At 30.9% G+C, this 27389-nt stretch overlaps 4 protein-coding genes across 4 annotated transcripts; 2 read left to right on the top strand and 2 right to left on the bottom strand.

The window, feature by feature from the left end:
* Nucleotides 1-1474: 1474 nt before the first annotated feature.
* LOC111004387 (alpha-tocopherol transfer protein-like) lies at nt 1475-8705 on the bottom strand. The gene is made up of 8 exons (XM_022275396.2): nt 8603-8705; nt 5258-5403; nt 4423-4582; nt 3660-3718; nt 3065-3261; nt 2525-2635; nt 2036-2138; nt 1475-1815 (listed from the first exon to the last, which is right to left on the bottom strand). Coding segments are annotated over exons 1-8 (930 nt in total). The 5' UTR covers nt 8605-8705; the 3' UTR covers nt 1475-1663.
* A 3283-nt stretch (nt 8706-11988) lies between these two features.
* LOC111004388 (alpha-tocopherol transfer protein-like) lies at nt 11989-18421 on the bottom strand. Its single transcript, XM_022275397.2, has 8 exons — nt 18287-18421; nt 15253-15399; nt 14613-14772; nt 14271-14329; nt 13764-13960; nt 13524-13634; nt 13263-13365; nt 11989-12573 (listed from the first exon to the last, which is right to left on the bottom strand). The coding sequence occupies exons 2-8, from the start codon at nt 15389-15391 to the stop codon at nt 12422-12424; spliced, it is 921 nt and encodes a 306-aa protein (XP_022131089.1). The 5' UTR covers nt 15392-15399; nt 18287-18421; the 3' UTR covers nt 11989-12421.
* A 2520-nt stretch (nt 18422-20941) lies between these two features.
* LOC111004414 (esterase E4-like) lies at nt 20942-22869 on the top strand. The gene is made up of 3 exons (XM_022275442.2): nt 20942-21125; nt 21215-22485; nt 22636-22869. Exons 1-3 carry the CDS (start codon nt 20943-20945, stop codon nt 22838-22840), a joined length of 1659 nt encoding a protein of 552 aa, XP_022131134.2. The 5' UTR covers nt 20942; the 3' UTR covers nt 22841-22869.
* Nucleotides 22870-24592: 1723 nt separating this feature from the next.
* Nucleotides 24593-27070, top strand: LOC111004413 (esterase FE4-like). Its single transcript, XM_045631105.1, has 3 exons — nt 24593-24765; nt 25381-26651; nt 26865-27070. Exons 1-3 carry the CDS (start codon nt 24619-24621, stop codon nt 27067-27069), a joined length of 1623 nt encoding a protein of 540 aa, XP_045487061.1. The 5' UTR covers nt 24593-24618; the 3' UTR covers nt 27070.
* The last annotated feature ends 319 nt before the right edge of the window (nt 27071-27389 follow it).

Raw genomic sequence — 27389 nt, 5'->3', positions numbered from 1 at the left:
GTATCATATGATATATTAATACGAATTGAATTACTAAACAAACATATTAGAAAAAAATTCAATAATATTTTAACGAACTTAAAATATTAACTTATAGCTCTTTAATTACATCCTTACGATGTTTTAACGGAAATAAAACATTGAAATGTAAAAAGGGCATTTTGTATCAGTATTTTTATAGTCATGTGACGATTGGTCAGTAAAAACCTTTCAATAAAGGTAGGATAAGTTTAATCCCAATTTTGTAATTTCAAATATTCTCTTGCATTTACATCCTGGCGTTTAATAATTGTAAAAAAATATTCCTATTTTTTTTTATTTATTTATTCAATACATGTGATAAAAAAATACATGAGGGTACATGCAAATAACCATGCGCTGAAACCAACAGATTTAAGTGCGGCATGGTGTGGTCGCTGCTACTCGACTGTTTGATTACATAATTAATTTAACACTTACATAGTATCTTATTTTATAGCATAAAGTACAGTCATACGCCAAAATTTCTAGATACAAACAAAGTGCCGGAAATATGTCTATACCACTTTAATGATAATATTATTACGTTCATTTTGTTACACAATATCAAGTCAGTCTTAATGAATTTTAATGGATCCTTGCAATGATATAGCTTGTACAACAGAATAACACTTAGGCTACAATTTTTTATCGAGTTTTTTACACAGTTATGATCTATTCTTATCTGTATATTTTTAAGCATAACGGGACAAATAGTGGGATTTGAGTATAAATTTACTTTTGTTTATATTATTTAGTAAACTATTCAAGGTTTGGTTCGGTATATTATTTAAGATGCTAGGGAGCATGTACTCCCAGGTCCGTTGACCGTATGAATTTTTAAAGTTGGGTTTTATGTAGTTAGGTGAGTAGGGAAAAACACGTAGATTGTTATGTCTTTCTTTTTTTACTAACTGCGTGAATTGTTTGATGTTTTGCTTTTTTTTTAAAAGAGTACCGAGAGTTTTTTACGCCGGCTTTTTCTCTCGGCCAACACCCTCTGCCTTCTTTGCCGATCAGTAGGGATGCCAACAGGTTCGAATTTAATGACGTGGAATAAGTGATACCATGATGATCTTATCTACCAAAATAAACGTCTTTTTTTATAAATTATTTTCATATAAAATTCTATAAAAAAAAAAATATATATATATAATTCAGTATGGTATTTTGCCGCCTAAATATAAAAACGTAGCAAATAATTTTTCTTCTGCATTTGCTTTTCTTTTTTATTTGGCATGCAATGTTTATTGCAAGCAAGGATTTAGGGGTTTACTAAAGCGTGGCAGATTAATATACAACTATGTGTCCAATACGGCTGCACGTCAAGGATAAAGAATCAGTCTCGTAAGAAATATAACAAAAAAATTAAAATGTTTTTTAATTTTACATACTATTGAAATATAAGAGTAAAAATATTTTTATTAAACTTAATATTTATAGAAAAATACATGTGGAATTGATAACCTCCTCCTTTTGAAGTCCGTTTAATAATGACCTAATTAATTAAAAAAGTATATACATTGAAATATAATAATCTCAAATATGACATATAATCATAGCAAAATGACTTTAAATATGCCCTTGCTTATTAATCTTATATAAAAATATCCGCCTGTTCAAAACTAAAGGTTTAGACAAATGCTTAATCTATGGACAGTTGTCTAAAAGATCCATCAATCCCGAATAATTCGTCATAATTTGTTGGCTTTCCCGGTCTTAGGGCTTCCACAGCTACAACCGACTCCTCAGCCTTGAACCAATCTGTGTACTCTTCCAATTTTTTCATCCAGGCCTCTGTAAGAAATAATCTTTTTTAACTAGATATAAAAAAAATTTAATGAATCTTCTTATGTTACAAAATAATATAATAAAATCAGAATACAGAATATATTGATAAGAAAACCGCCGTGGTTTGTATAAATGTAACTAAAGCAGTTAGTTTTTTAATTTACTGTTAATGATGGTTACGTTCGATTACCTAATATCTGACTGACGGGACGTTAAAAGTGCCTACCATTAATGTCCGAAAGTGAACCTCCGTTGCCTCCATACTCCTCAGGAAGCATTTCCTTTGGCACATAATTATACAGCTCACTAAGGTTTGAATGGATAAAGATCTGTAAGTGAAAGTAATATTCTAATGATAACTTAAATTTATTTAACGACACATCGCGTATTATTAAAACAAAATTATTGTTAAAAAGACAGTTTGACTAAGAATCAACACTAAAATTGAAGAATATATGTCGTAAAAAATTAATAAAATATGGTTGAGTACGGAACCACTAATAACTAACTTTTATAAAAAAATATATTCTCAAAATTTTATAAGGAAAAGAGGACGACGGAAAGATTTAGAGCAAGATGAAATGTGATGCTGAAGACGGAGCACGACTGAAAAATCACTGTGAATGGTCCTTATATGCGCTTGAGCAGTTACTTACAACGATGTCATAGAACCAAAAATAACAAATTTGATGAAATATATTTGACATATACGTACTCTATTTTTGATTTTATCTTTCAGGAAAGGCTTAACGAAGTTGACAACTTTTTCAATGACTGGTGATGTATTCACCACGTGTACCTCCTTTAATTTCACGGGGTAGGCTTCCTGAAAAAATATACCATACTATTAAAAAAATGTCATTCGTATATTAGAAAACATTTACTGTCATGTAGAAGAAGAATTATTGGTTATTTTTATCTTATCCAACCAATACTAACATTTTGATATGAATAAATAAAATAAATTTATCCACACATACAAAGACAAATGTGTTACCGTGTATTGCTTTTCAACAATCATGGTCAGGTAGATGTGAATTAAAATAATAAAATGCATTTACATATTATACTGTATCTATCTGTCAAAGAAGTTTTATTTGAATGTATATGAACTAGATGAAATTTTCAGTAGTAAGACTGCCATTTTACATCCTTTGTCTTTATTTATTTAATTTTTCTCCTGTTTTGTGTTATTGTGTTGTAAATACAGAGCTATTATTATGACAACCCGCGTGAAGACCATATAAATACATACCTGAACACAAATAAGGAATTTCTTGATAGCCGTGGGAGATAGCTTGGCCAGGTGGCTAGGACTGACGACAGAAGCGTCTAGAATGTAAATGTCACCGCCTACACCCTCTTTTTCTTCCTTTAGTCTGACGTCACCGATCATAAGGGCGACTTTAAAAGCGTCATTCAGCTGATTCATATCTAAGTTCTTGTCCAGACCTAAAAAACATAAAAGGAACTCGTTAACACTTATAATAACGTGATAACGTTACTTATAGTAACGTAAAGTTTTATTAAAATTTGTGTGTCGTACAGCCAACGTATCGGGAGAGTCCAACTTCAGACCCTAAATAAAGGTATTCATGTCCTCATTTCTATTATTATAATTTCGAGGTTTGATATACAAAATTGCATCTCCAAGCACTTTATTGTTGATGGAGGCGTGCATGTATCAAGGTATATTTTTGTCACTTTGTACTGTGGGTCGTATTTACAAAGATTTTATGCCAGTTCTGCCCATACAAGTTTTCTATATTCTATGTTATAATACACATTATTTGAGTACCTATTCAAGTTATAAAACAGATTTAGTTTTAAATATGTCTGTGCAATATTACCTCTACAAACAGTCACTCGTCTACCATTCGGTGTCAAACCAGGGAGTGGTGGTCCTTGTCTGTAATAACAATAATAATATATAAACACTACGATTACACATAATAACCATCGTGTTCTAAATTATTGACTTAATTTCTTAAGTATTATAACGCTATTAAAGAATTTACCTGAAATGGATTTCCAACGAAATGAATTTAAAGTTTACATTAACAAGCCTTGGCGTTATATTTTTTATATATTTTGCTTCTGATTCGGACTGATCACCTACTTCTTAGTAGGTAATTATATAATCAGTCACGGCAAGTAAAGGCATGCATAAGCAAAGGCTTAGCCGGGATGCGAACGTCTGTATGTTGTTGATAGAGTTGAGAATCGCACTCATCATTAAACCAATACTGCTCAAGTTTGAAAACATTAATACTTTTAATTACTAAGGACGGTTACGTTTCGACTGAATAACTAGGCGATGACAATGTCCTCGCATGGGGCAACTGCTATACAATAGATACCATTAGCTAAGAATAATCAATTAAAAACGTGTAGAACACGTAAAAACAACTTCTATGGTGAGAGAACGTTGTTGTTTTTGCTGCCGCGGCTAATAAATTGACTGCCCGGTCAGTAAATAAACAGTTTAACGTTAACAACATAAAAAAACAAGTTAGAGAAATATTTTAATATTTTTGTATTACTATGTAAAATAAATCTATGTTATAAAAGCAAGCATAAAGCAAACTATCCGTTATATAAATTATTACTTACGCCCTTGACATAAGGTCCCTTAGTTCTGGTCGTGTTACATCTCTTTCTGTGAAAAATTCAGGACATGCTGCTCTCATTGTAAAGTACATATCCAACTTCCTCTTGCATTTCTCTAGAGAGAAACTACAGCCACGAAGAAAGGTCATGATGCGTCCTTCGTCTAAAAACACACATAACGCTGACCTGATATATCTTATATCAGTGAAATATGGGAAAGGAAAAAGTTTCAAATTATGATTTTGTCTAACGGCTCAAAAATATACAGTTCTTGTCCATGCTATTGTGTATAATTTTATGTCTCCATTTGCATGCTAATTTTGCCGATTGTGCGTCTTTTGTTTAATAATTCATATAATATCTTATATGACTTCAATATAGCCCAGCGTGGTAGATGTCCATATAAATAAAGAGAAGCATTATATTACTGTTTCTATCTGTTAGTTTTAACCATTTGCATTTCACGGGCGGCTACCAATAAAATAACACTCCTTAGAGTGTTATTTTATTGGAATATCATGAGTTTTTATTATTTTAGCCCAGAGATAAAAATAAAGATCAGCCTCATTTAAGTAATATTTAAAATTCGAATGTTGTCTAAAAAATTAATAACAATAAAATTTGTATATCAATTAATCTCTGCTTCTAAACTTTTACCTATAGTATTTAGATTTTTGATGACCCATCGGTCTTAATTTTATCGTTCCTAACATAAAAGCACGTTCGAGTTAAAGCATTTTTAATTCGAGATTTGTACTTAAGTAGAGAAAAATCGAAAATGCGACAATAAGTAGTAAAACACTATTTGTTTTGACCAATAATATTTTTTTAACCTTACCCCACTCGTCAGGCAAATGAGGCTGTTTTTTCAACCAGTCTTTCATATGCTGTAAATCTCTGTCTCTGGTATTCACATCTTCTTTTAGTTCTACTCTTATCTTCTCCCATATTTCTCCACTTGGTTGCACTAGAGTTGCTGCCATCCTAGATTAACATATACATTTCTTTAGTCCGTGTTAGTTAGAACTGTGTTTGACATAGTTATTGTTTCAATCCTCTGTAAAGAATATTTTAGTGTAGAGTAGTGTAGTAAGTGGAATTGACACAATATTCATTGTTTAACATATATCGAATCACAATCAGCATCTTGGTAAATTTAATAGTGATTAATTTTTAAATACTTGCAAAGTTAAAAATGGCTTAGTGTTAAAAACATTATTATCAAATTTTCGTAACTCTAATTGCTTTATACAATTTTAATACTAATGGTGGTTTACCGTAGCCACCTTGACATCTTAACAAAGGCCTAATATAAGCCACAAAGATTTTTTTACCTAAGGATATTTGAGAGTTATTTTCTACACGCAAAAATTAATATGAAAGAATTTAACGTGTTATAAAAATGTGCGTAGATGACGTGTATGTGTTTGATTATTGTGTATATATGTATTATTATATTGTGTATTATTGTATTATATATTTAATGATTTAAATATATTTTTATGATTTTGTATAATGTAAAATAAATTAAAGACTTTGTTATTTGTTACACTTTAGTTTAATCTTCTGATACACATATATTTTTTATATATTATACTAAAATATAAATACTTTTGATTCTAGATCCAATTAAAATAGAATGTTTCTTTAATCTTAATCTAGCCTACGGAAACGCCTTACACCAACCAAACTTGGAATGTCACCCAACATTACAACACCGCGATTGCAAACATTAGCGCTGTTTTAGAAACTCAAGGAATTACCAACATCCTTGATGGAAAATAAATAATTTCAACACAAATGAACGGAAATAAATATTGTAGTAAGGATACGTAAATTTACGCAAAAAACCAGTACACAATGAGTGTTTATATTGTGAAATATTACTGGTGTTTCAAAACATGCTATTGGTGAATTTTTAACGTTGTCTATTTTATTGCTAAGTTTTTTTGATGCTTTGTATACACATACTATAAATGTGTTTGAAATATAAGAAAAGTTATTTTCTTCATAAATGTTTAAGACATCTTTGTATTGCGTTATCAATAATAAAATAGTACCCGGATGGCCGAGCTTTGCTCGGTATTTTTATTTTTTTATAAATTGTGTTTTTGGAAATTATATATAAGTACGAATTACATACTAATAAAATGATGAATTATGAACAATATAGATTATATATGCTGGAATAGCTTTAGCGTTGTTGTGTCGTTAAAGCAATTTAAAAAAAATAGTATTATTATTCGCCGATAGATAGAATAAATTGAGACTACTCTAGTATTATTATTCGTCGATAGATGTCAGGAAGATTCATTTTTTAGTTTAAATTGGGACTACTCAAACACCAACTTTTTGTTATTTTCTATTTGTCATATATTATTGTCATATATATTCTATTTTCTTTTTGTCATTTATTCCTAGCTAGATCGATTTATCGCCCCCGAAACCCCCCGTATACTAAATTTCATGAAAATCGTTGGAGCCGATCCCGAGATTCCAATTATATATATATATATACAAGAATTGCTCGTTTAAAGATATAAGATAAGATAAGATAAGATATGAGAATATCGCTTCTTAAAACATATTTCGTTACAATAAATAATTAATATTCTGACTGGACCACAAATTAAATGTACTAATCGTTATTCTTACCATACGTATAGTGTATTGTCAAATTTTATATGGAATAATGACGTAAGGAATAATTGTTTCTTAGGACATTAGCTTTTAGTCTGCAACACAGTAAATTAACTTGTAGTGACGCACTTTATATGTTTCATTAGCCATGAAATAAGAAATCGTTTTGGACTAGTGATAATGTTGATGCTATGTAAAAAATATTTTCTTTGGGTAACATGATATCTTTGTTAAATTACTTTTTTGTGAGCGGTTTAGCTGTCATTCGAAGGAACTTGCTCGCCACCTCACCATTAGACAGCATGTGAGTCGACTAAAACGTCTCCATATTCTAGAGCTAAAAGACCGGCAGTAGCTCTAGGCAGAAGATGAGTAGATGCTTCCAATGTGAAGTCACTCCACATCACAGCACCACAGTACAAATTCGCTCATAGCTTATTGCAAATTATCGCAGAGAAAAAAGAATACTTTTTTGTAAGTATTACTTGAATCAATTTGATTACTTATAATAATTATACAGTTTAACTAAAGAAATTAAATTTCATTAAAGTAATTTATAATATTAAACACAACTTCTGTACCTAATTTGCAAAAACTCAGCATCGCCGCAGAGTATATTTTAATTGTTTTACGGTAATTTTTTGCGTTGCGGTAATTCGTAGGTATTTTTTCCTTATTAATGGTTTCCTTAAATTCAGAACTAATCTTTTATATGGTTCTTGTATTCGTGCTTGCTAGAATTAATATAATATGTATAATTTAAGGTCACACTGTCTCCAGTACATTAGGGACGTATTATATATGCATAAGTATTTTTATATCTATCCAATATAAATTTTAAACTAAAATACTACTTTATATGCAGTTGTCGCGCTCCTAAACAAGGCTGCTATAGTTACATTCATAAAAACCAAAGCGGTTTTTTAATGTAACGTATTGTAATATATATTATTTTGTATAGTAAAGAGAAAAAAAAATGTAGATCATAACAATGTAGCGACGTAGTCGTTGAACTCTTTAAGCAAGCAAGTTTAAAGTTTTTCGTACTGTGGTCGTTACGTAAAGTAGTGACACACGTAGAATGATGATGAGCGTACGATAAAAACAAATTACATATCATAAAAAGCACGTCTTCGTATCACATACAAGTATCTATACAAAGCTTTGATAAACTTGCTTCCTTTTTGAATTATAGTTAAAAGTCATTTGAGCAGAAAAACTCATTGAACACTTTTTAATCTAAAATTATATTCAAAACTAGTAGCTGTTTTAAAACTTTGAATTTTTGTACTATTGTATTATTTCGTGTCAAAAACGTAATTGTCAATTAATGACAGTTAAAACGGTAATTATTGTATATTTTTATATAAAACCAATATTTTTTAAATAAGTATAGTTAAGCTTATTTAAAACACTATATGAGAAAATACTATTTTAATAAAATATATACTTATATATACAATTTAACACAATTTTATTATAAATAAAAATTTAAAAACAATATCGCCCGATTAAATAATTCTATTTTTAAAATAATACTCACATAAATCCGCTTCCGTCTTGATGTGTGCTATCTAGATGGCGGTTAAGTACGAACTAAATGATTACAGAACCTTACTGAAGTACTTGCGACATTGAGAACGACGCAGTGTCATGGCGGAAAATTAATTTTCCGGTTACAAAGCGAAACAATTGTTTCTGTGCTCCATGGATGGGCTTAAGGTATTGTTTAAATGAGGTTAAAAAGATTTGAAAAATGAAAAGGTAATATCCAGAATCATACGTATACGTATTAAGAAACTGGAATAATATATGACTTGTGTTATTAATACACACAATTTCATAAATTATTGAAAACAAAAATAACTCAATATATATAAAGTATAATAAAAATCAATCTAGAATATAGTTTAGAAAAATGTATATAATTATATTTCAAAATTATCTGTTCATAACAACTGTGTTAATAAGATGTTTTTTTTAGCTTTGTTGTTATTCCAGATGGAACACTTTAAACCCATTTATGTTGCTATCATCGAACTACGAGTTTATTGGGGGTTTAAAGAAAACTCAAAGAAACGCGATTCTGACCGCTAAAGTAAATTTTTATGTATAATACTCTAAATAAGCCTATAAAGAATATAGAAATCTCTTAGGTAACAAAAAGTCACTAGACAGCTATTAGATAACCTCTTACAAAATTTGATTGAAATTTTCGTTCAAATAAGTAAAAAAATAAATTGAATTTTGTGTTGCGTACTAGTGAACTGACTGTGATTGTGTGGTGAACTGACTTCTTAGAAATGTGTATGAAGATACATTTCTCTAAGAAGACACCGGAACCGGAGATTCTGTTCTATTACATTAAAGGTTCACAAAGCAACCATAACACAATAATATAACAACTAAAAAAATGTTTAGGACGTCAATATTTACAAATCAAAATAAAAATCCTTAGGAAATATAATATGTCAAAAAAGGTCTTAATGGTATTTTAATAAAAACTAGATCTAATACGAAGTCATATCTAATATAAAAGTTATTTTCTATAAACACAAGGGTTGTTTAGCTTTATTTTAGGACAAAACCATATATACATAGTATGTGGTACGTAATCTACAAGTTTCTTAATGCGAATTACATTGAGTTGTTGCGAAATAAACTAGAATTTCTTAACATGTCGCTCAAGTGTATATACGCTCGATTATACTTAACACTACTTTTCTCTATTCCGTTTACCATCGCTTGACTACACAAAATAATGTAATAATATTTGAATTTTTTATTATTATTCACTCTCTTTTATAAGAAAATATATGTACAAAAAAACTACATAAGGATGTATAACATTTTAAAAATGTTCATTATATTATTTTACAGTAAATAAAATTGTAATAAACTTGTATTTTTGTCTATGTTTTAATTTTAATTAATATCTATTTGTATAATTATCTAACTAATACTAAATATAAGGATATTAAACATTTAATAAATAAATTATGTGGTTGTCTTTAGTTGAGGGTTGAAATCTCATCCCGGGTATGGAATTTCAAACTAAAAAAATTAAACAGATTGGACTCTGAGACAATGTACCTTAACTGCTGGCAGCATTTCCTGTCTATAGTACGATTCGTTAAGTGCGGGGATCACTGGTACTACATACCACCAACAAAGATCTTTAGTTGACGCATGTGCCCTTACACCCGGCTTAATATATATAGTCTACGTCATAGGGTTTAAAATCAAAGTTGGAGGAAAGATTTATATTTTAGCCGTTTACTATTTTCCACCTGATCCGCGACTGCGGCAGCTTTTGTTGCTGAGTAAAAGTGTCCATACAAGGAGCATCCCATACCAAAGCACGTCTTGTCCGTCCCAAAGTATCAAATACAACCTAACCGGCCGCTTATACTGACACCTTGGAACGACGCGTCGCGACTCGACGTGAAATTAAGAATGTTGAGTGGGTGGTGTCTTGAAAGCTTGTTTATTTTGACTACCATTCTTTTATATACAGATATAAAATATAGTGAGGTAACAAATTTGTTGCTACTTATAATGGATAACTATATTCGCAAACTTAACCTGTTAAACAAAAAAAAACATTTATCAGAAATTCCTGTTGCGTTTGGAAAAATGAAATAGTAATTATGTAAGAATTGAAGTCAGTGTACAGTACAATACAGTTTTGACCAAATTTATTAACTTATTATGCGAACGCATTTCTTGCTCTATTTAACAGCGCAATTGAAAGAATCAATTATCTGTTGGCGTAATTTTATTGCTTTTGTTATTGTTTATACGTGTTTACTTAGTTTCACATTAACAATACACGGACACCGAAAAGTTATAGCTAAACAGTTTGTTGTTATACTTGAAAATTAAGACAAAGATCTAATATCCTTTCTCTGTCTGTTATCGAAGAAACATAATCATAAGTTTCTTTTGATATAATGTGATATGAAGATTAAATTATTAATTAAGAAACTTAAAATTGGAAAGAGCAGTGTTTGCCTAGTGGCTTCAGCGAGCGACTCTCATACCTGAGGTCGTAGGTTCGATCCCGGGCTGTGCACCGATGGAATTTCTTTCTATGTGCGCATTTAATATTTGCTTGAACGGTGAAGGAAAACGTCGTGAGGAAACCGACATGTCTTAGACCCAAAAAGTCGACGACGTGTGTCAGGCACTGGAGGCTGATCACCTACTCGCCTATTAGGTTTTAAAAAATGTTAATGAAACAGATTCATAAATTTGAGACCGACCTTAAGAGGTTGTAGCGCCACTGAGTTATTTTATTTAAATTGGAAAGATCTTTCACAGTGCATATTGTCATTTATTTTACCGGAAAACAATGAGCAATTTAACATTGTCAAGGTAGTAATAATTATATTCAATGCTATATTCTATCACTGACTCTTTATAATTAGTACTTATTCTTGTTATTACTTTTTGAACTACACTGATATCTGATAAGCTGGCAAATCCAATAGAATTTTGAATTACTACAGTTATAGGCGCTTAATAGCAACTGTTCTTTTGTAGCAAATTCGAAAATCAGTCTCATATAATTTTACTCGTAATAAACATATAAATTTATTTTTCTCAATAAAACTGATCTAATAACAATAAATTGAATAGATGTTTTGATAAATTTACTATGATTGTTTATATTTTATTCTATTAACCGTATCGACGCTCTGTATAAAAATTCGGGTGAGTTATAAGGTGAAGGGTATAAGGGTGAGTTACGCACGCTTAAGTTGTAAAGTCTGTCTAGATCTGTGCTCGATGCACAATGTTTTGTTTCCGATCACTATACTTTTAATGTGTTTTGTACTGCATTCATAGTTACCATGGACAAAATTAGGTACATATATTAAATGCATTGGGTACGCATATTTTCTAACACTCATAAATAAGAAATGCTTAAAATAAAAAAAATACTTTATTCAGCATAACAAAATAAGAATACAAAGTGTAAAATGAGTATCAAAAATACAAGATCTTAAAATACATTTAAAGTGTCTTTGTTACACAATGTCTAACGACTGTCTGCAAAGTTCTAGAGGTTATTATGTATGCTGAGTGCACAGTGCGAATCCGTAGCGAGAACTTAGTTATATAATGAAGAACAGATCGTGTCCATCAGTCTTTACACTTTAATATTAAAGTATACTTTAAAGAAATACGACACAGACTATGTAAATGTATAGTTATTTGACACTGGTATGTATAAAATCTGGCAACTTTTGGTCAATAAGTACATATTTTTATGAAAGACTTTACGCTATAAAGGAAATCGTTAAACATTTTTAAGACTTAGTAAAATGTTGCCAGTTAAGTCTTTTAAATAATTATTTTAATCAATGACTAATTGACGGAACGAACCATCAATGCCGAATAGTTCGTCATAATTTGTCGGTTTTCCTGGTCTTAAAGCCTCATTTGCCTTAACTTCTTCCTGCTCAGCGAACCAAGCCTTGTACTCCTCCATTTTCTTTACCCAGGCATCTGAAAAATAATTTTATTTGTGGAATAAATTTTCCTTTAGATAAATAATTAGAAGAGATTAGAGTAACTTCGCTTAAAATAAAAATGACTCATTTTCTAAAGTTTAGAAATTTCTCAAAAAAGTAACGTACTTAACGATTTATAATAACATGATTAAGGCCTGTTTCACAATGTATGGATAAAGTGTCAAATAGCTATGCAACACCTAAATTATTCGAAAGATAAAAGTTCCAAATAAGATACTTCGAATTTCATGACATATAGCGCTATCTGACAGTCGTGAAACGCAAAAATACTATTTATCCTACGAATAAGTAATAAATAGCTTATTTGAAACTTATCCGGACATTGTGAAACAGGCCCTTATTAATATATAAAGTATTAATTATTTTATTTATATATACAAATTAGATAAACAGCAGGAGGAAGTGAGTGACACATTGCGGAGATGAATGGGGGGATTTATAGGAGGCCTTTGTCAAAATAAGGACACACTACACATACACTAAAGGAAGATTGAAATAGTATGTTTAAATGTTAATTATGTATCTGAATAACATATGCGATGGAGAAATTTTAGGTGAAGAATTAAAAAAATGTAACAGTCAAAAACAGACATAGTTGACGATTGTTGAAGTAGCATTATCTTTTTATCAGTTAGTAATCACTTAATAAATTTTGTAACTTACTGTGTAGGTCATCCATGGGTCCAGCTTTTCCACCGTATTCTGATGGCATCATCTCTTGTGGAAAGTGCTTATAGAGATCGTTTGCGTCACCGTGGATGAAGATCTAAATTATAAAAAAATAGATTAGCCATAATAAAATCAAACGAAAAATATAAATTTAATTCAAATACATTAAATTTGTATAAGATATTGTGAAAAATTATCAAAGTTTTATACATTGATATTGCGTAGAAATAACTTATTAGTTTTTTAAGAACTTACCCTTTCTCTGATCTTTTCTTTGAGGAAAGGTTTCACAAAGTTGACGATTTTGTCCACAAGAGGCGATACGTTGATGATATGGACTTGCTTCAGTTTTACTGGGTATGCTTCCTGAAATAATATTTTAAATTCCTTATTCTTTCCTATTTTGCAAACCTTTTTATCTTGTGTAAGAATGTTTTAAATATTTTTTTACTGAAACAAATAAATAAAAGCTATGACGATAAAATATATTTTTACCTGTACACAAACTAAGAACTTCTTAACCAGTGTTGGGGTAAACTTTGCAAAGTGAGTGGGCGTGGCTACTGATGCATCAAGAACGTAGATATCACCAGCAACTCCCTCGGTCTCCTCCTTCAGCCTAACATCTCCCATCATCAAAGCTAATTTAAAGGCATCTGCTACATTTGGGGTTTGGGCGTCCTTGTCCATACCTGGATAAAGGGTTTAAAATGTATTTTACGGTTATAACTGCAATTGTTATTTATAATATATATATATATTTGATTGCAGTATATAAGCAGTTGCAAAAATCTTTACATTTTGAAAGTATAACGGTAAAAAATAGTAGGTTGTTTTCATTTATGTCATTGACTTAAAAGTGTCTTAAAAGTTTTTAATTAAGTTGGACCTGTTGAGTAGATTTCTTTAAAGTAAAGGTAAATATTAAAACATGTTAATGCCACAATATTATACAGAAACTGTAAAAATCACCCCAATATTTAATAGAAAATGTTTACTTACCTCTCATTAACACAACTCGCCGACCGTCGGGAGTCAAACCCGGTAGTGGTGGCATTTGACTGAAAATAAATATTTTTTAAACTATTTTTAGAAAATAAAAAAAGCAAACTAAATAAGCCATAAGATATTGACACTTTAATTAAAACTCAATTAAAAAACAGTCTCAATATCTTATGTCCATTTTTAGTTATTTATACTCCTTTGATTTTGATGTGTGAATCCATACAAACTAAAAATAAATTGTTTTGTTGATAGCTTAATTACTCCTAAGAAATGGTCTGAAAAATAATCTATAGGAATCGAAAAGTCTACTAGTCTAGTAAGTAAAAAAAAAATATTTACACAATCTTTAATATCTCCTGGAGCTCTGGTAAGGTGACGTCTCTGTTAGTGAAGAATTCGGGCACAGCCGTCCTCATGGTAAAGTACATGTCCAGCTTACGTTTGGTCTTTTCCAGTGAGAATTTGCAACCACGCAGGAAGGTCATTATACGCTGGTCATCTGTAATCACAAAATGTCTCAAAATAAATGCTAATTTGGTCCGGGTTTCGATGTAGAGTTGCTGCAAATGCGAAGTGTCATGAAATATTACGGTTTTAGGTTTTATAAAATTATCATTAGGATACCAAATGTATGCAAATAATTCAATTTATCATCTTGCTAATATTTATTTATTTATTAACACTTCATTGCATTACATAAAAGGAAAAAAAATATTAAACATAATTTAATGAAAAGCAACTGGCGGCCTTATCGCAAACAAAAAAAAACTAAACTGATATAGGATACATAAAAAAGCACAGGAATCATGATAATCTATATATATATTTATAACGTGGAAATAGATTTAACGTTGGCCATTACGTTTTAATTAGAAAATATGATTATGGGACGGCAAACAAAGTCAAGGGACCGAAGATACACTTAAACAATTCCTTACTACAGTACTATCACAAGAATATCTTTATTCCAGTTCATTACCGAATTCGTCAGGTAGATGTGGCTCCTTCTTTAGCCACTCCTTGATGTGCTCCAGGTCCTTGTCTCTGGTGTCAACATTTTCATTTAGTTCCTCCCTAATCTTCTTCCACATCTCACCGGCTGGCTGTTCGAGCGTCATTTCTGGGGCTGAAATGTGGAAATTTCTAGCTTAATAATAATAGTATGTTTTAAAACTAGGTAATGGAGTTTTTTTTACTTTTTTTTACACTTTCGATGAAAGAATTAGATACAAAGTCTGAAAATTTTCTTATTAACAGATGATTGCATTTGCATTTATAATAAATAATGATAAAAAATGATATATAGTACAATCGATGCTGCATTCAATCCTTCATAGTTTTTTGAGTAAATCTGTTTCATTCGCCAGTGTAAAAACAACCATGAAAATGAAGACAAAATCATCAAAACAACTCAGTTTTTTCAAACATAATTAACATAACAAATGTTTTTGTAATTTATACAGAATCATTGTTCAAGTAGATGTCATAAGGTCTTGTTAGATGTCTTTATTATTGAATAACGCGTTAAGTCTATGCAAAATTTGCTCATTTTTATTTTATATAATTTTTTTATGGAAACTGATATAACATAAAACAAAAATATATGCGAAATATTAAGTAAATTTAAAAGACATCCAGTGTGGTAATTTATGCATTGTTTTTTAGATAAGTCAAATGTTTAAATGTTTGATATATTAAAATAACTAAGCCGGAACAACGAACTCTGCGAACGACTTATTTTCGTTCATAAGTGAAATAATACATCGCCAGGGAATGTGCATGTAAAAATCCCGGAATAAGTTTACACTGATTCCCTTCATGTGTTTAGAAAAATTGTTTTCAAAGACTTGAATACAGAGGTCCGAGGCCAAGAGCAATGATTATATGTTTTTTATTGCTGACGTAATATAATAGATGTATGCGCCATACATATGATGTACAAATTCTTAAATGCTGCATCAATTCGTAATTAAAGGAACATTAGAATATTGTGTAATGGTAATATACTCCGCATTATCACGTACTACATATTACGATAGAAGATTAAAGAAACCATACACATACACAAGAGTCTTGACTTATATTGGATGGATATTTATTAAAACTTTTACATCTCAGCTACAAATTGTTGCTAGTATCATAGAATTTTATAAAACTACAGTGGGCCATTTTCCACAAGTCTACAACGGTAAAGTTGATTACAATGAAGTAAAACATTCAGCCAAATTTGTTTTTTCGCGGTGGTTATAAGAACTAAACTAACTTTCTACAATTCACTTTGTTACGTACCAACCTACATAATACAAACGCATTGTAATGTTTGAGCCTTTTATATCAACCGAAACGCTTCGCTGCTTTTTAGTATTTTTTAACATTTTTAAATCACGTAAGCAAAAAGTTGTACAATGAGATTTGCAATTACCGGAACGGTTTTCGTGCAAAAAGTATTTTAGCGGCTTTCACCTTTCTCTGGTCACGAAGATCTTCAAATCGTTATGATTACTTAGTAACGTGTTAGCAGTACGTTACCGTTGTTATGTTTATCGACGGCGGCTTAATTTATATATTAACCTTTTTTATATTTGATATTGCTAATATAATTGCATTGATGTATATTTGATTACCACGCCATCTGTTGATATTTCACCGTATTACTTTCAGATTCTCGTGTTAGAGCTGTTTATAGTTTTGAAAGGAAACAAAAGGCGCACCATCGATTAAATTATAAAAATCTAGGATATTAATTAAGATTTTAATACTAGTTAAATCGAATTATTGCCCTTATTACCACAAGCATATAGGTTTTCCTACTGTTGTGAAAGTTCATACTAACAACATTGAATATATATTATTTATATACTTAGTCCATAAGCTGCAATTACCGAGAAGTTGAGATTAAAAATTAAGATAAAGAATTTATTAGCTTAGCACTATTTTGTAAGGAAATGAGAACGCTGAATTGCAGCGAATGAAAGCTACCACAACATCCATAAATGGAATGAAATATAAATTGTTTCACGGCACATACATGATTAGCGGTATTGACATGCCGAAGCAATAAATAACTTGTATAATCTGTGCGTGCCATTAACGCAGAGATAATTTAAAAAATACATGTAAACGTTTTATTACATTTTTTTAATTTATGTATAAAGTTTTAATATTAAATTAATTTTTCTATTTCCTTTTTTAAATTATTTAATTAAGACTTGGGTTACGAAAATGTATAATATTGTATACTATAAATAAGTAAGCTGAAGGGATTGCTTAGTTGCGGTAATATCTGGTATATTTAAAAAAATACTATTTACTAAGGTAGATTGTCTAACTACTAAGCAAATAGAAGCATCAAAAAAGTATTGGTCATTACTATGGAGTTATTTGAATAATTCCGCAAGTAACTCACATACCATGCGCACATTTTTGATGTGCATTTTTTTAAGCGAACGCTTAAGAAAGCCCGGGGAATAGGTATAAACGGTAATAAAAACATGACACATTATAGGTTTGAAAATTATCTAAAATATAAGATACGTCGAGTAATGTCTTGTGTCAGAGAAGGTTTACTAAACTTATAATACACTGATATGGATTTTTATAAAGTGAGAAATGCAGGTTCGACTACGAAACTGCAACTGTAACTGCAACGTACAACTGGTTTCCTTACAATTTCTCGTTGAGGCTATTAACCTGCAATACATAAACCGACTTGGCGAATCGATAGCAGATAATAGAACTATTATTATTCTTTAATAATATTACCGATGATGTACAAAGAAAGGGAATCTAATAATGGATTATGGAAGTGTTATTTTTTAGATAGTTTATTATGTATATGGTTTTCCAATTTACATAACCTTTAAAACTACCATAATAATGGCGATTAAAAAAGTGCGCCTAATTTATCCTAACTGAAAAGAAATATATGTCCATTTTGGTTGATTATTTTAAATAGTTACTCGCTGTTAGTGCATCCTTCACAACACAACACATAATACACAAAAAATAATCACCTTTAAAATTAAATACTAAATCACAACTTAAATTTTCGACGATGGTAACACTGTCACTTGGTCGCAACGTTTTTGAAGTTTTTTGAAAATTCGAAATAAGAAAACCACCGTGAGTACAGTGATGTCAAGAATGCGAGTGTTCCGATGCGCAGGCGCTTTTTATAATTTCGTCACGCGGGGTGATCTTGTAACGGGGAGAAAGAACTATTGTAAATTTATATTGTTTTATTATGTAAGTTGTTTCTCAAAAAAATATATTTACTTGAAGCTAACATGCGGTCTGAATATTTTATTAATTATAACGTTAATATGTTTGTTCCAGTAAAAATTAATTATTATTTCTACTTCCGTAAGTAAAAATTAATATAGCATACGTTTACAAAAACAATTAATTAAAATTTAAAATAATAATAAATCTATAAATTTAAAGTGTATTTATTAGCCGACTTGAAAATACCCGACAATGGCAGGTTACAATTTCTTTGCATTAGATGGGCGAAATATATACAACTTCTTAATACACGAGACATTTTTATTACACTTTAAAAAAATCCTGATTTTGAATCAAATTAAATCTAAAGCAATAAATATTCCCAGGATAAGATATGTAATGTAATTTTTCGGACCAAACATTGAAATCAGCTCCAGAATGAAGGCGATACTTCGATAAGATATTTCAATGTGCTTCTATGTGCGTAAGAAGATATGAGATCAAGAATATCTAAAAGGCTGACCGTAATATAACTTTGCAATAAAAACAAGACGTCCCTTTAAACCGCTAGTGTTGAAAGCATAATTTACCCTAAAATTAGCCCACTTCTTTCGTAAGCAACGCTGTCATAAGCGGTAACCATAATGCTTTGAGTTAGAAATCCGTAATGAGTGTGACTCATCGTGGCTAACCGTGGGCATGGCTCCATTGTAGAATCTGTGACGGACTGAGAACCGGTGTGGCAGTTATGCATTCTAGTATAAAACTTTATACGATTTCATTTATTTACAAAAATCATAAACTGTTATTTTTTTCAAATGAAGTATCTGCTGTTGAACTATAATGTCGTAAAAGAGCAACATAACAAAAAAAGGGTGCAGCCCAGGGCTGAAAACAATCGGTGGAATTTTGCAATTTAAATAAATAAAAGAAATTTAAAAGAATCCAATCATAATGTTTTAATCCCGGAGTTCAATCAACTCATGTGCGATGCGCGGCTGTCTAACGGAACGGGAAAGTCCCCCGTTATAGTCTAATAGTCCAGAACTCCAGAAATTCACCACCGCCACGATGCTTTTGGAGAATCCAGACTATGATATTCGGCCATTGGACATCAAGGCAGCATGCGAAATACCATCCGTATCACCTAGCTGCCTAAAATAGTTCGACTTCAAAAAAGGGTCCTTCAAAAAAGAAGTCCTAGCAATGGGAGTTTGGGCGCCAATATCGCTTAATAGCAATATATGATCAGAAGGCTCATCTGGTATTAAGTGATATTCCAACCCCTTTGAACATAGGTATATATAAAGACGCTCTTATCAACAGGCTCGTTTATTATCTTAATTATTTTCTAAATTACAGTATATGAAATACGCATAAATTAATAACTACCCTATCTCCGTATGTAGTATCATAATGGAAACGATTCACCAAATTTCATAACGCGATCGTACGACGTTAATTTCTTTTGTCCGCAATCGCATACACGAATTATTATGTCTGGAGAAAACCGAATGCAACATTAAAGTGGTTCGCGTTAAACGCTAATCACATTTTTCTACATTTTTTGTAAAACTACGAAGATTCGCAAAAATTTACAATTCAATTAATGTATTTTTGTGGTTTCAGTATTTAATAGTTGACATGCGCAGTAGGTTTTAAAATGCACACCAATATCGACTAAAATAATTCGATTTTTATACGATTATTATAAAATATTAATTATTTTGTCTAAAGTTTCTTGTTGAGTGAATCTTATTGCACTCTTTTCTTTCCAAAGCCGTCAATTCGCACAATGGATATTAAAAGTAAGTCAAGTAAAAATTCACTCTCATCATTTTTGTCCATCGCCCCAAAAGAAGTATAACTTCAAAAATATAATTGTTAATGCTTTTTCAATTATATACAATAAATAGGACATAAATCATACAAACGCTTCGAAATTGCAAATTGTTAAATAGACTATAAACGACACAATTAATGTAATTTATTAAATTTAAGGCAATTAATTCATAATATTTTACCAAGAAATTATTATAACAAAGCTAGTTCAGTTTCCATTTCGGTAAAATTATTTATTTGTAAAAAATACTTAATTAATATCTGGTTATTAATTAAAAACTGCTTGTGGTAACAACTTTTTGCACATTTCTTCTTGTAAATTTTAAGCTGAGAGTTATTTCGTTACAAACAAAATGTTTAATTTCCGTTAAGAAAATTCTTATATTTATACCCTTTATTCTACTCAAAGGATTCTTTAGAGGATCGTGAGAGGACATTGAAGTTGATGAATAAATGAAATTGATAAAAAAAATTGGTAATAAGTCCTGCTGCTTGCTGACGGATTCGCCGAAGACAATCACAATTAGCTAAGTTAAATTAACTCTAATATCAAATTAAAAACTAATTTACTGTTATAATATAATTTTTTTGGATTTACACAAAATGTTTCGTTCAGTTAAGACGTGTATGATATGCATATTTTCATTTGCATTATGTCAAGAAACAATGAATTATCGTGATGTAGAAATTTCTCAAGGCCCAATACGCGGGTATAGGGAAGGAAATATATTTGTTTTCTATAGCATCCAATATGCAACAGTTCCAACTGGACGAGACTTTTATAAGGTAAGTTTTGTTTTACATATTCAATTAAATCAATTAAATTCTTGATAAGTATAAAAATACTGATTTAAAACCGTGTTGTATCATTACAGAATGCGTTGCCTCCACCAACTTGGAATACAACGTTTGATGCTACAGAGCAGAATATTTTATGTCAACAACCGGTTGAAGTAGCGGCACCACCTTTCGGATATCAAGTTAAAGAACAATGCCTAATAGCTAACGTATTTGTACCTGAAAATATAACAAAGGACTTACCAGTGGTGGTATATGTTCACGGTGGAGGATACCAAATTGGATCAGGAAATAGACTGACGCCAAGAAATCTAGTTGGTACTGGAGAAGTCATTTCAGTAACTTTTAACTATCGTCTTGGGCCACAAGGATTTTTATGTCTAGGTACGGATACAGTCCCTGGAAATTCTGGAATGAAAGACATGGTTAAACTATTAAAATGGGTACAAAAAGATATTCATAATTTTGGTGGTAACCCGAAAGAGGTTACAATAGCTGGATATAGTGCTGGATCAGCCGCTGTTGATGTACTATTACTATCAAAAATGACAGACGGATTGTTTAATAAAGTAATTATAGAAAGTGGTGCAAATCTTAATGCTTTTAGTGTTCAAATTGATCCATTAGAAAATGCTAAATGGTTTGCGAAGAATTTGGGTTTCAATAATACAAATGACATTTCTGCTTTGGAAAATTTTTATCTGAATACACCATATGACATATTATCGTCGTATACTGCGCCTCTATTAACCAGGCCCGATGGTGTTATGGTATTTGCTCCATGTGTGGAGAAGGATCTTGGCCAAGAAATGTTCTTAGACAAGAGTCCCGCAGAATTATTAGAGAGTGGAAATTTCAAGAAACTTCCATTGCTTTATGGAATTTCTGACTTTGACGGTCTTCTTCACATTGATAGCTTTGAAAAGTGGAAACGAAAAATGAATGAAAACTTTCTTTATTTCGTCCCTCAAGACATTGGGCACAACAAGAAAGATAGAGAAAAGCTAGCTAAAAAATTAAAAAGTTTTTACTTTGGCAGAGAAAGTGTGTCAGATAATAATGTTCTAAAATACATTGATTATTTTTCGGATGTTATGATAAAATACGGAACGATGCGATCAGCTAAACTTCAATTGAGAGCTGGAAACGATAAAATATACCTTTATGACTTCACATTTGTAGACGAAAGTCAACCATTCATTCCACATACAAACATTCGTGGAGCGATGCATTGTGCACAAACGGCTGCTGTCTTAGATTTGCATATTGATGAAGATAAGTTGTCTGATGAATATAAGAGCATGAAAACTATTATACGAAAACTGTGGGCTAACTTTATTGCTTTCGGGTATGTTAAATGCAGAAGTATTTATCTTCATAAAACATTTTAAGTAACAGAGTTTTATACTACTGAATTTGCAGCAATTCCAAATATTGCAATTTCAAATTATTGTTTTCTTGAAAAATTAAAATAACTAAAAAATTTTCTTTATTTCAGAAACCCCGTGCCAGAAGGATATGATTTTCCATCATGGCCCCCTATGACGTCGAATTTATCTTACATGATTTTAAATACTACTTCGGAATATAAACATGCATTCGTTTATGAAAACATGAAATTTTGGGACGATATCGTAAATAAATTTTATAAATATCCTTCAGCACCCAATCCAAATGTCGATAATAGTTATATTTTTCCATGACACATTTACCAAATAATATTTTTACTTAAGGCGTACACAAATAAAATTTATCCCAAAAGTCTATAACTTATTTTATACTACACCCAAACATAAATATTTTTCTATAAGGAATATTCCATAAATTATTATAACCGCAAAATGTAGATGTGCATTAAGATGTTGTCAAAATAATTATGTGTATCCGATTTATAAGTATCAAACGATTAATAATATAGCAACAAAATTAAAAAAAAATACTCTTAATTACTTTATCGATTTTATAAATTATCACTGCTTGGAAAGATTTGTTGTGCTATTTTCAGACCCTTGGAAAAATACTAATAGTGTCGAGGCATATTTTAGATGCAAGCCGTGTCAATCAGTGTCCCCGTGCAAAGTATGAATTAAAAGTAGTCAAGCTGATAAATTCTGGCTGTGCTGTGAAATGATATTTGTTGTTTTAGGTTCCTAATGATTACCTAACTTAGATAGTAATAATAAAAACTCTTTGCATATTGATGAAGATACTATATCTGAAAAATACTAGACAATGGTCAAATATATCTCATATATCACACCATAAGTTGACTAATATAGATATCTCATTATACAATTGTAGTTTTATCGTACAATGATTCTTTAATTAGAATACCACTCCCACCACGTTGGAAATGTTATACTTGGTTTAAGATTCCTTTGCAGTATTCGTCTGGGATAAGATAGTTAAGAATATAAAAATATACTAGCGGATCCGACAGACGTTGTCCTGTCTACACGTCTTTAATTTCAAAATTTCAATTTTTAATAAGCCATTTTGATGAAAATTATTATTCAAATGTTATGACAATATCTAACGATGCAGCACATGGTCACACACGATATAACACAATGATAACAAAACTTTTTTTAAATTTCGGGACAGACTAAAATTAAAATTCGAATATTATTTAAAATTTGACACTGCGATGGTAGCGCCGTCTGTCGGATCCAATGTAAAACATTCCAAAATCAACAACAACTAATAAATTGAAAATTAATTAAAAAAACATTGTCCAACGGACAAAATTGTGAATCTAAACCATTCCCAGATCCCCTTGAACACACACAAAAAATTTCGTCTAAATCGGTCCAGTCGTTTAGGAGGAGTTCAGTCACATACACACGCACACAAGAAATATATATATTAAGATAAATCAATCATAATACATAAATCTTACATTGCAAACGCAGGCTGAACACTACGAGTTTTATCAAAATAATGCACTAAGTATTGTACACATTGAAAAGGTCTACAGTACACAGTACACAGGAAAAGTCCATGATGGTATATGTCTATCTCTTATGGATAACCCACAATACCTTTTTTTTGTCATTTACTTTTTACGACAAGTAATGGCTAATTTTCGAAGCGATTTTAACCAATACAGCATTAATCCTTAACCAATTAAATACCTTGAATACATTGCTCATTTAATATAGATCTATACAGCCCATTACAGCTTATTTAGCAGCGATCGAACGCGTATATTATCGGAGCTTTCGAGCGACGGAAATAACATTACATAATAAAATCCTGCTTTTCATCAGCATTGCACCCATGCGAAGCAGGGGCGGGTCACTAGTATTTCTTATAGAGGAATTTGGGAAATTATCAAACCGACTAGCAGCAATTAGAAAACATTACAATCAATTAAAAACAATTAAAACATTAATAGTATAATTAGCAAATCAGTTTTTGAAACAAGGCTTTTAATAAGTTCTACGTGATGTTTCGTGACGAGAAGACGTGTTTAATATTTATGACTTTAGTAACATTTTGTACAGGAATAAATTATCGTGATGTTAATATTTGTCAAGGGCCTGTACGTGGATATAGAGAAGGAAGTATTTTTGGTTTCTATAGCATTCAATATGCTACAGTTCCGACTGGTCGAGACTTTTTTAAGGTAATCATTGAACAATCAGCTAATTATAACCGGTTTATTAATTATTATTTTCACTGTATGAATATTGTTATAAAATATTTTTACTGTCAATTGTAAAAAAATAAAAATAAAATACGTTTACTATGGAACATAAGATAGACAGGTATCACTTATTTCACGTCATTAAATGTCAACCTGTAGACATCCCTACTCATCAGCAAAGAAAACAGAGGGTGTAGGCCGAGAGAAACGGCCGGCGTAAAAAAACTCTCGAAACTCCTTTAAAAAAGCAATCATCAAGCAATACTGTTTTTAAACCAAACATAGCAAATTAATTAGAAGTGACCTGCCCAGCACTAGTACCAGGCCCTTGTATCAACTAGATAATTACTAACTTCATAGTAAGCCTTTTTACAAATCTTTTCTTAAATTTAATGAAAGGCAGAGATGTACTGCTATTTGAGTTGTATTTGCCTAAAAATATTAAGAAAGTGTAGGTAATAGCCGCTTGTGGTAATTAGTAATGAATGGATTCGACGGTTACTTTATCTTCTTTAAATTTGGGAACTGGCCAATGAAGTAATTTTATGGAAAGAACATAATACTAACACAATACTGTTATAATTAACATTGCAGGCACCATTGCCACCACCAACATGGACAACTACATTCGAAGCTACGGAGCAGAATATATTATGTCAACAACCGATTGAAGTCGCAGGTCCACCTGTCGGTTATCAAATAAAAGAGCAATGCCTAATATTGAATGTATTTGTTCCTGATAATATAACTGAACACTTACCAGTAGTGGTATATGTGCATGGAGGTGGTTATCAAATTGGCTCAGGCAATAGAATGACACCAAGAAAACTAGTCTCTAGTGGTAAAGTAATTGCAGTAACATTCAACTATCGCCTTGGACCCCAAGGGTTTTTATGCCTTGGTACTCCTACAGCTCCCGGAAATGCTGGAATGAAAGATATGGTTGAAGCATTAAAATGGGTACAAAATAATATTGGTAATTTTGGTGGTAACCCGAAAGAGGTTACTATAGCTGGATATAGCGCCGGTTCAGCAGCAGTGGATGTCCTGTTACTTTCAAAAATGACAGATGGATTGTTTAACAAAGTAATTGTAGAAAGTGGCTCAAATCTCGATACTTTCTCAGTTCAAATTGATCCTTTACAAAACGCTTTGTGGTTTGCTAAAACTCTGGGGTTTAATAAAAGTAATGATATCGTTGCTTTGGAAGAATTTTATCTGAACACGCAATATGATGTTTTAGCTACTCACACAGCCCCACTTTTATCGAGGTCTGACTCCGCACTGGTGTTTGCGCCATGCGTTGAAAAGGATATAGGTAACGAAATGTTTTTAGATAAAAGCCCTGCAGAAATATTAGAAAGTGGAAATTTTAAAAAACTGCCACTGTTATATGGAATTTCACATTTTGAAGGTTTGAGAAATAGAGATTACTGTGGAAAATGGGTGACAAGAATGAACGAAAACTTCCTCGACTTCGTTCCACAAGATATAGGTCTTAACAAAACTGATAAAATGAAACTAGCAAAAATTCTCAGAAGATATTATTTTGGCAATGAAACCGTGTCTAATAAGAATTACATAAAATACATAGACTTCTTCTCAGATGTAATTATAAAATATGGTACGATAAGATCAGCTAGACTTCAACTTAAAGCTGGCAATAACCAAATATATTTTTATGACTTTAAGTTTGTTGACGAAAGCGTGCCATATATTCCGCATACTAAAATACGCGGAGCAAAACATTGCGCTCAAACAGATGCGGTGTTAGATTTAAAGATTAATGAAGATATGATATCTGAGAAATATAAGAGAGTAAAAACCTTCATGCGCGAACTCTGGACAAATTTTATTACTTATGGGTAAGTACGATTAAGAAATCTACAAAATAATAGATATCAATCTTCAACTAACTTTTTTAATGAATTTGTATGCGTGTTTCAAAAATCTGACTGACATATGTAGCGATTAATGTTTTAATATTATTTAAAAACTTTAGGACGTAAATTATTTATTGTAAGAATTAACGAAATAATCAATACGGATAATATATTAATTAAACAGTTTTGTTTTAGAAAACCTGTTCCGGAGGGCTACAGTTTTCCATCATGGCCGCCGATGACATCTGAAATTTCTTATATGGTTTTGGACACTACTTCGGAGTATAAAGATAAATTTGAATATAAAAATTTGAAGTTGTGGGATAATATTACACAGAAATATTATAAGTATCCATCTGCTCCTAATCCAAATGTAGACAACAGTTATATTTATACATGAATTTGTATAAAAAGTATTTCCAGAAAATTTATCATAATTTCAAAGATTAAACTAAATTATATAATTTGGCAAAAACTTTACATACAATTGTATAAAATAAATAGAATTATAAAACTTGTAAATAACTTTGCATTTTTCATTTTCTTCATGCAATGGTTGTAAATGCATTAAAAAGCTTTATAGCGACCTGGACTCCTGTTGGGGGTCATCCCTGAGAGATAGGATCTGAAATTGTTCAAGGAAAGAGTGTATTCCTCCCTTAAAATATTATATATAATTTAAAATTAAATAAAACTGAAATGTTAACATGAAAATAATTA

This window comes from Pieris rapae, chromosome 14 (genome assembly GCF_905147795.1).
Source record: "Pieris rapae chromosome 14, ilPieRapa1.1, whole genome shotgun sequence".
Classification (NCBI taxonomy): domain Eukaryota; kingdom Metazoa; phylum Arthropoda; class Insecta; order Lepidoptera; family Pieridae; genus Pieris; species Pieris rapae.
The sequence above is the reverse complement of the archived record's forward strand: the minus strand, read 5'-3'. Positions and strand labels throughout refer to the sequence as shown.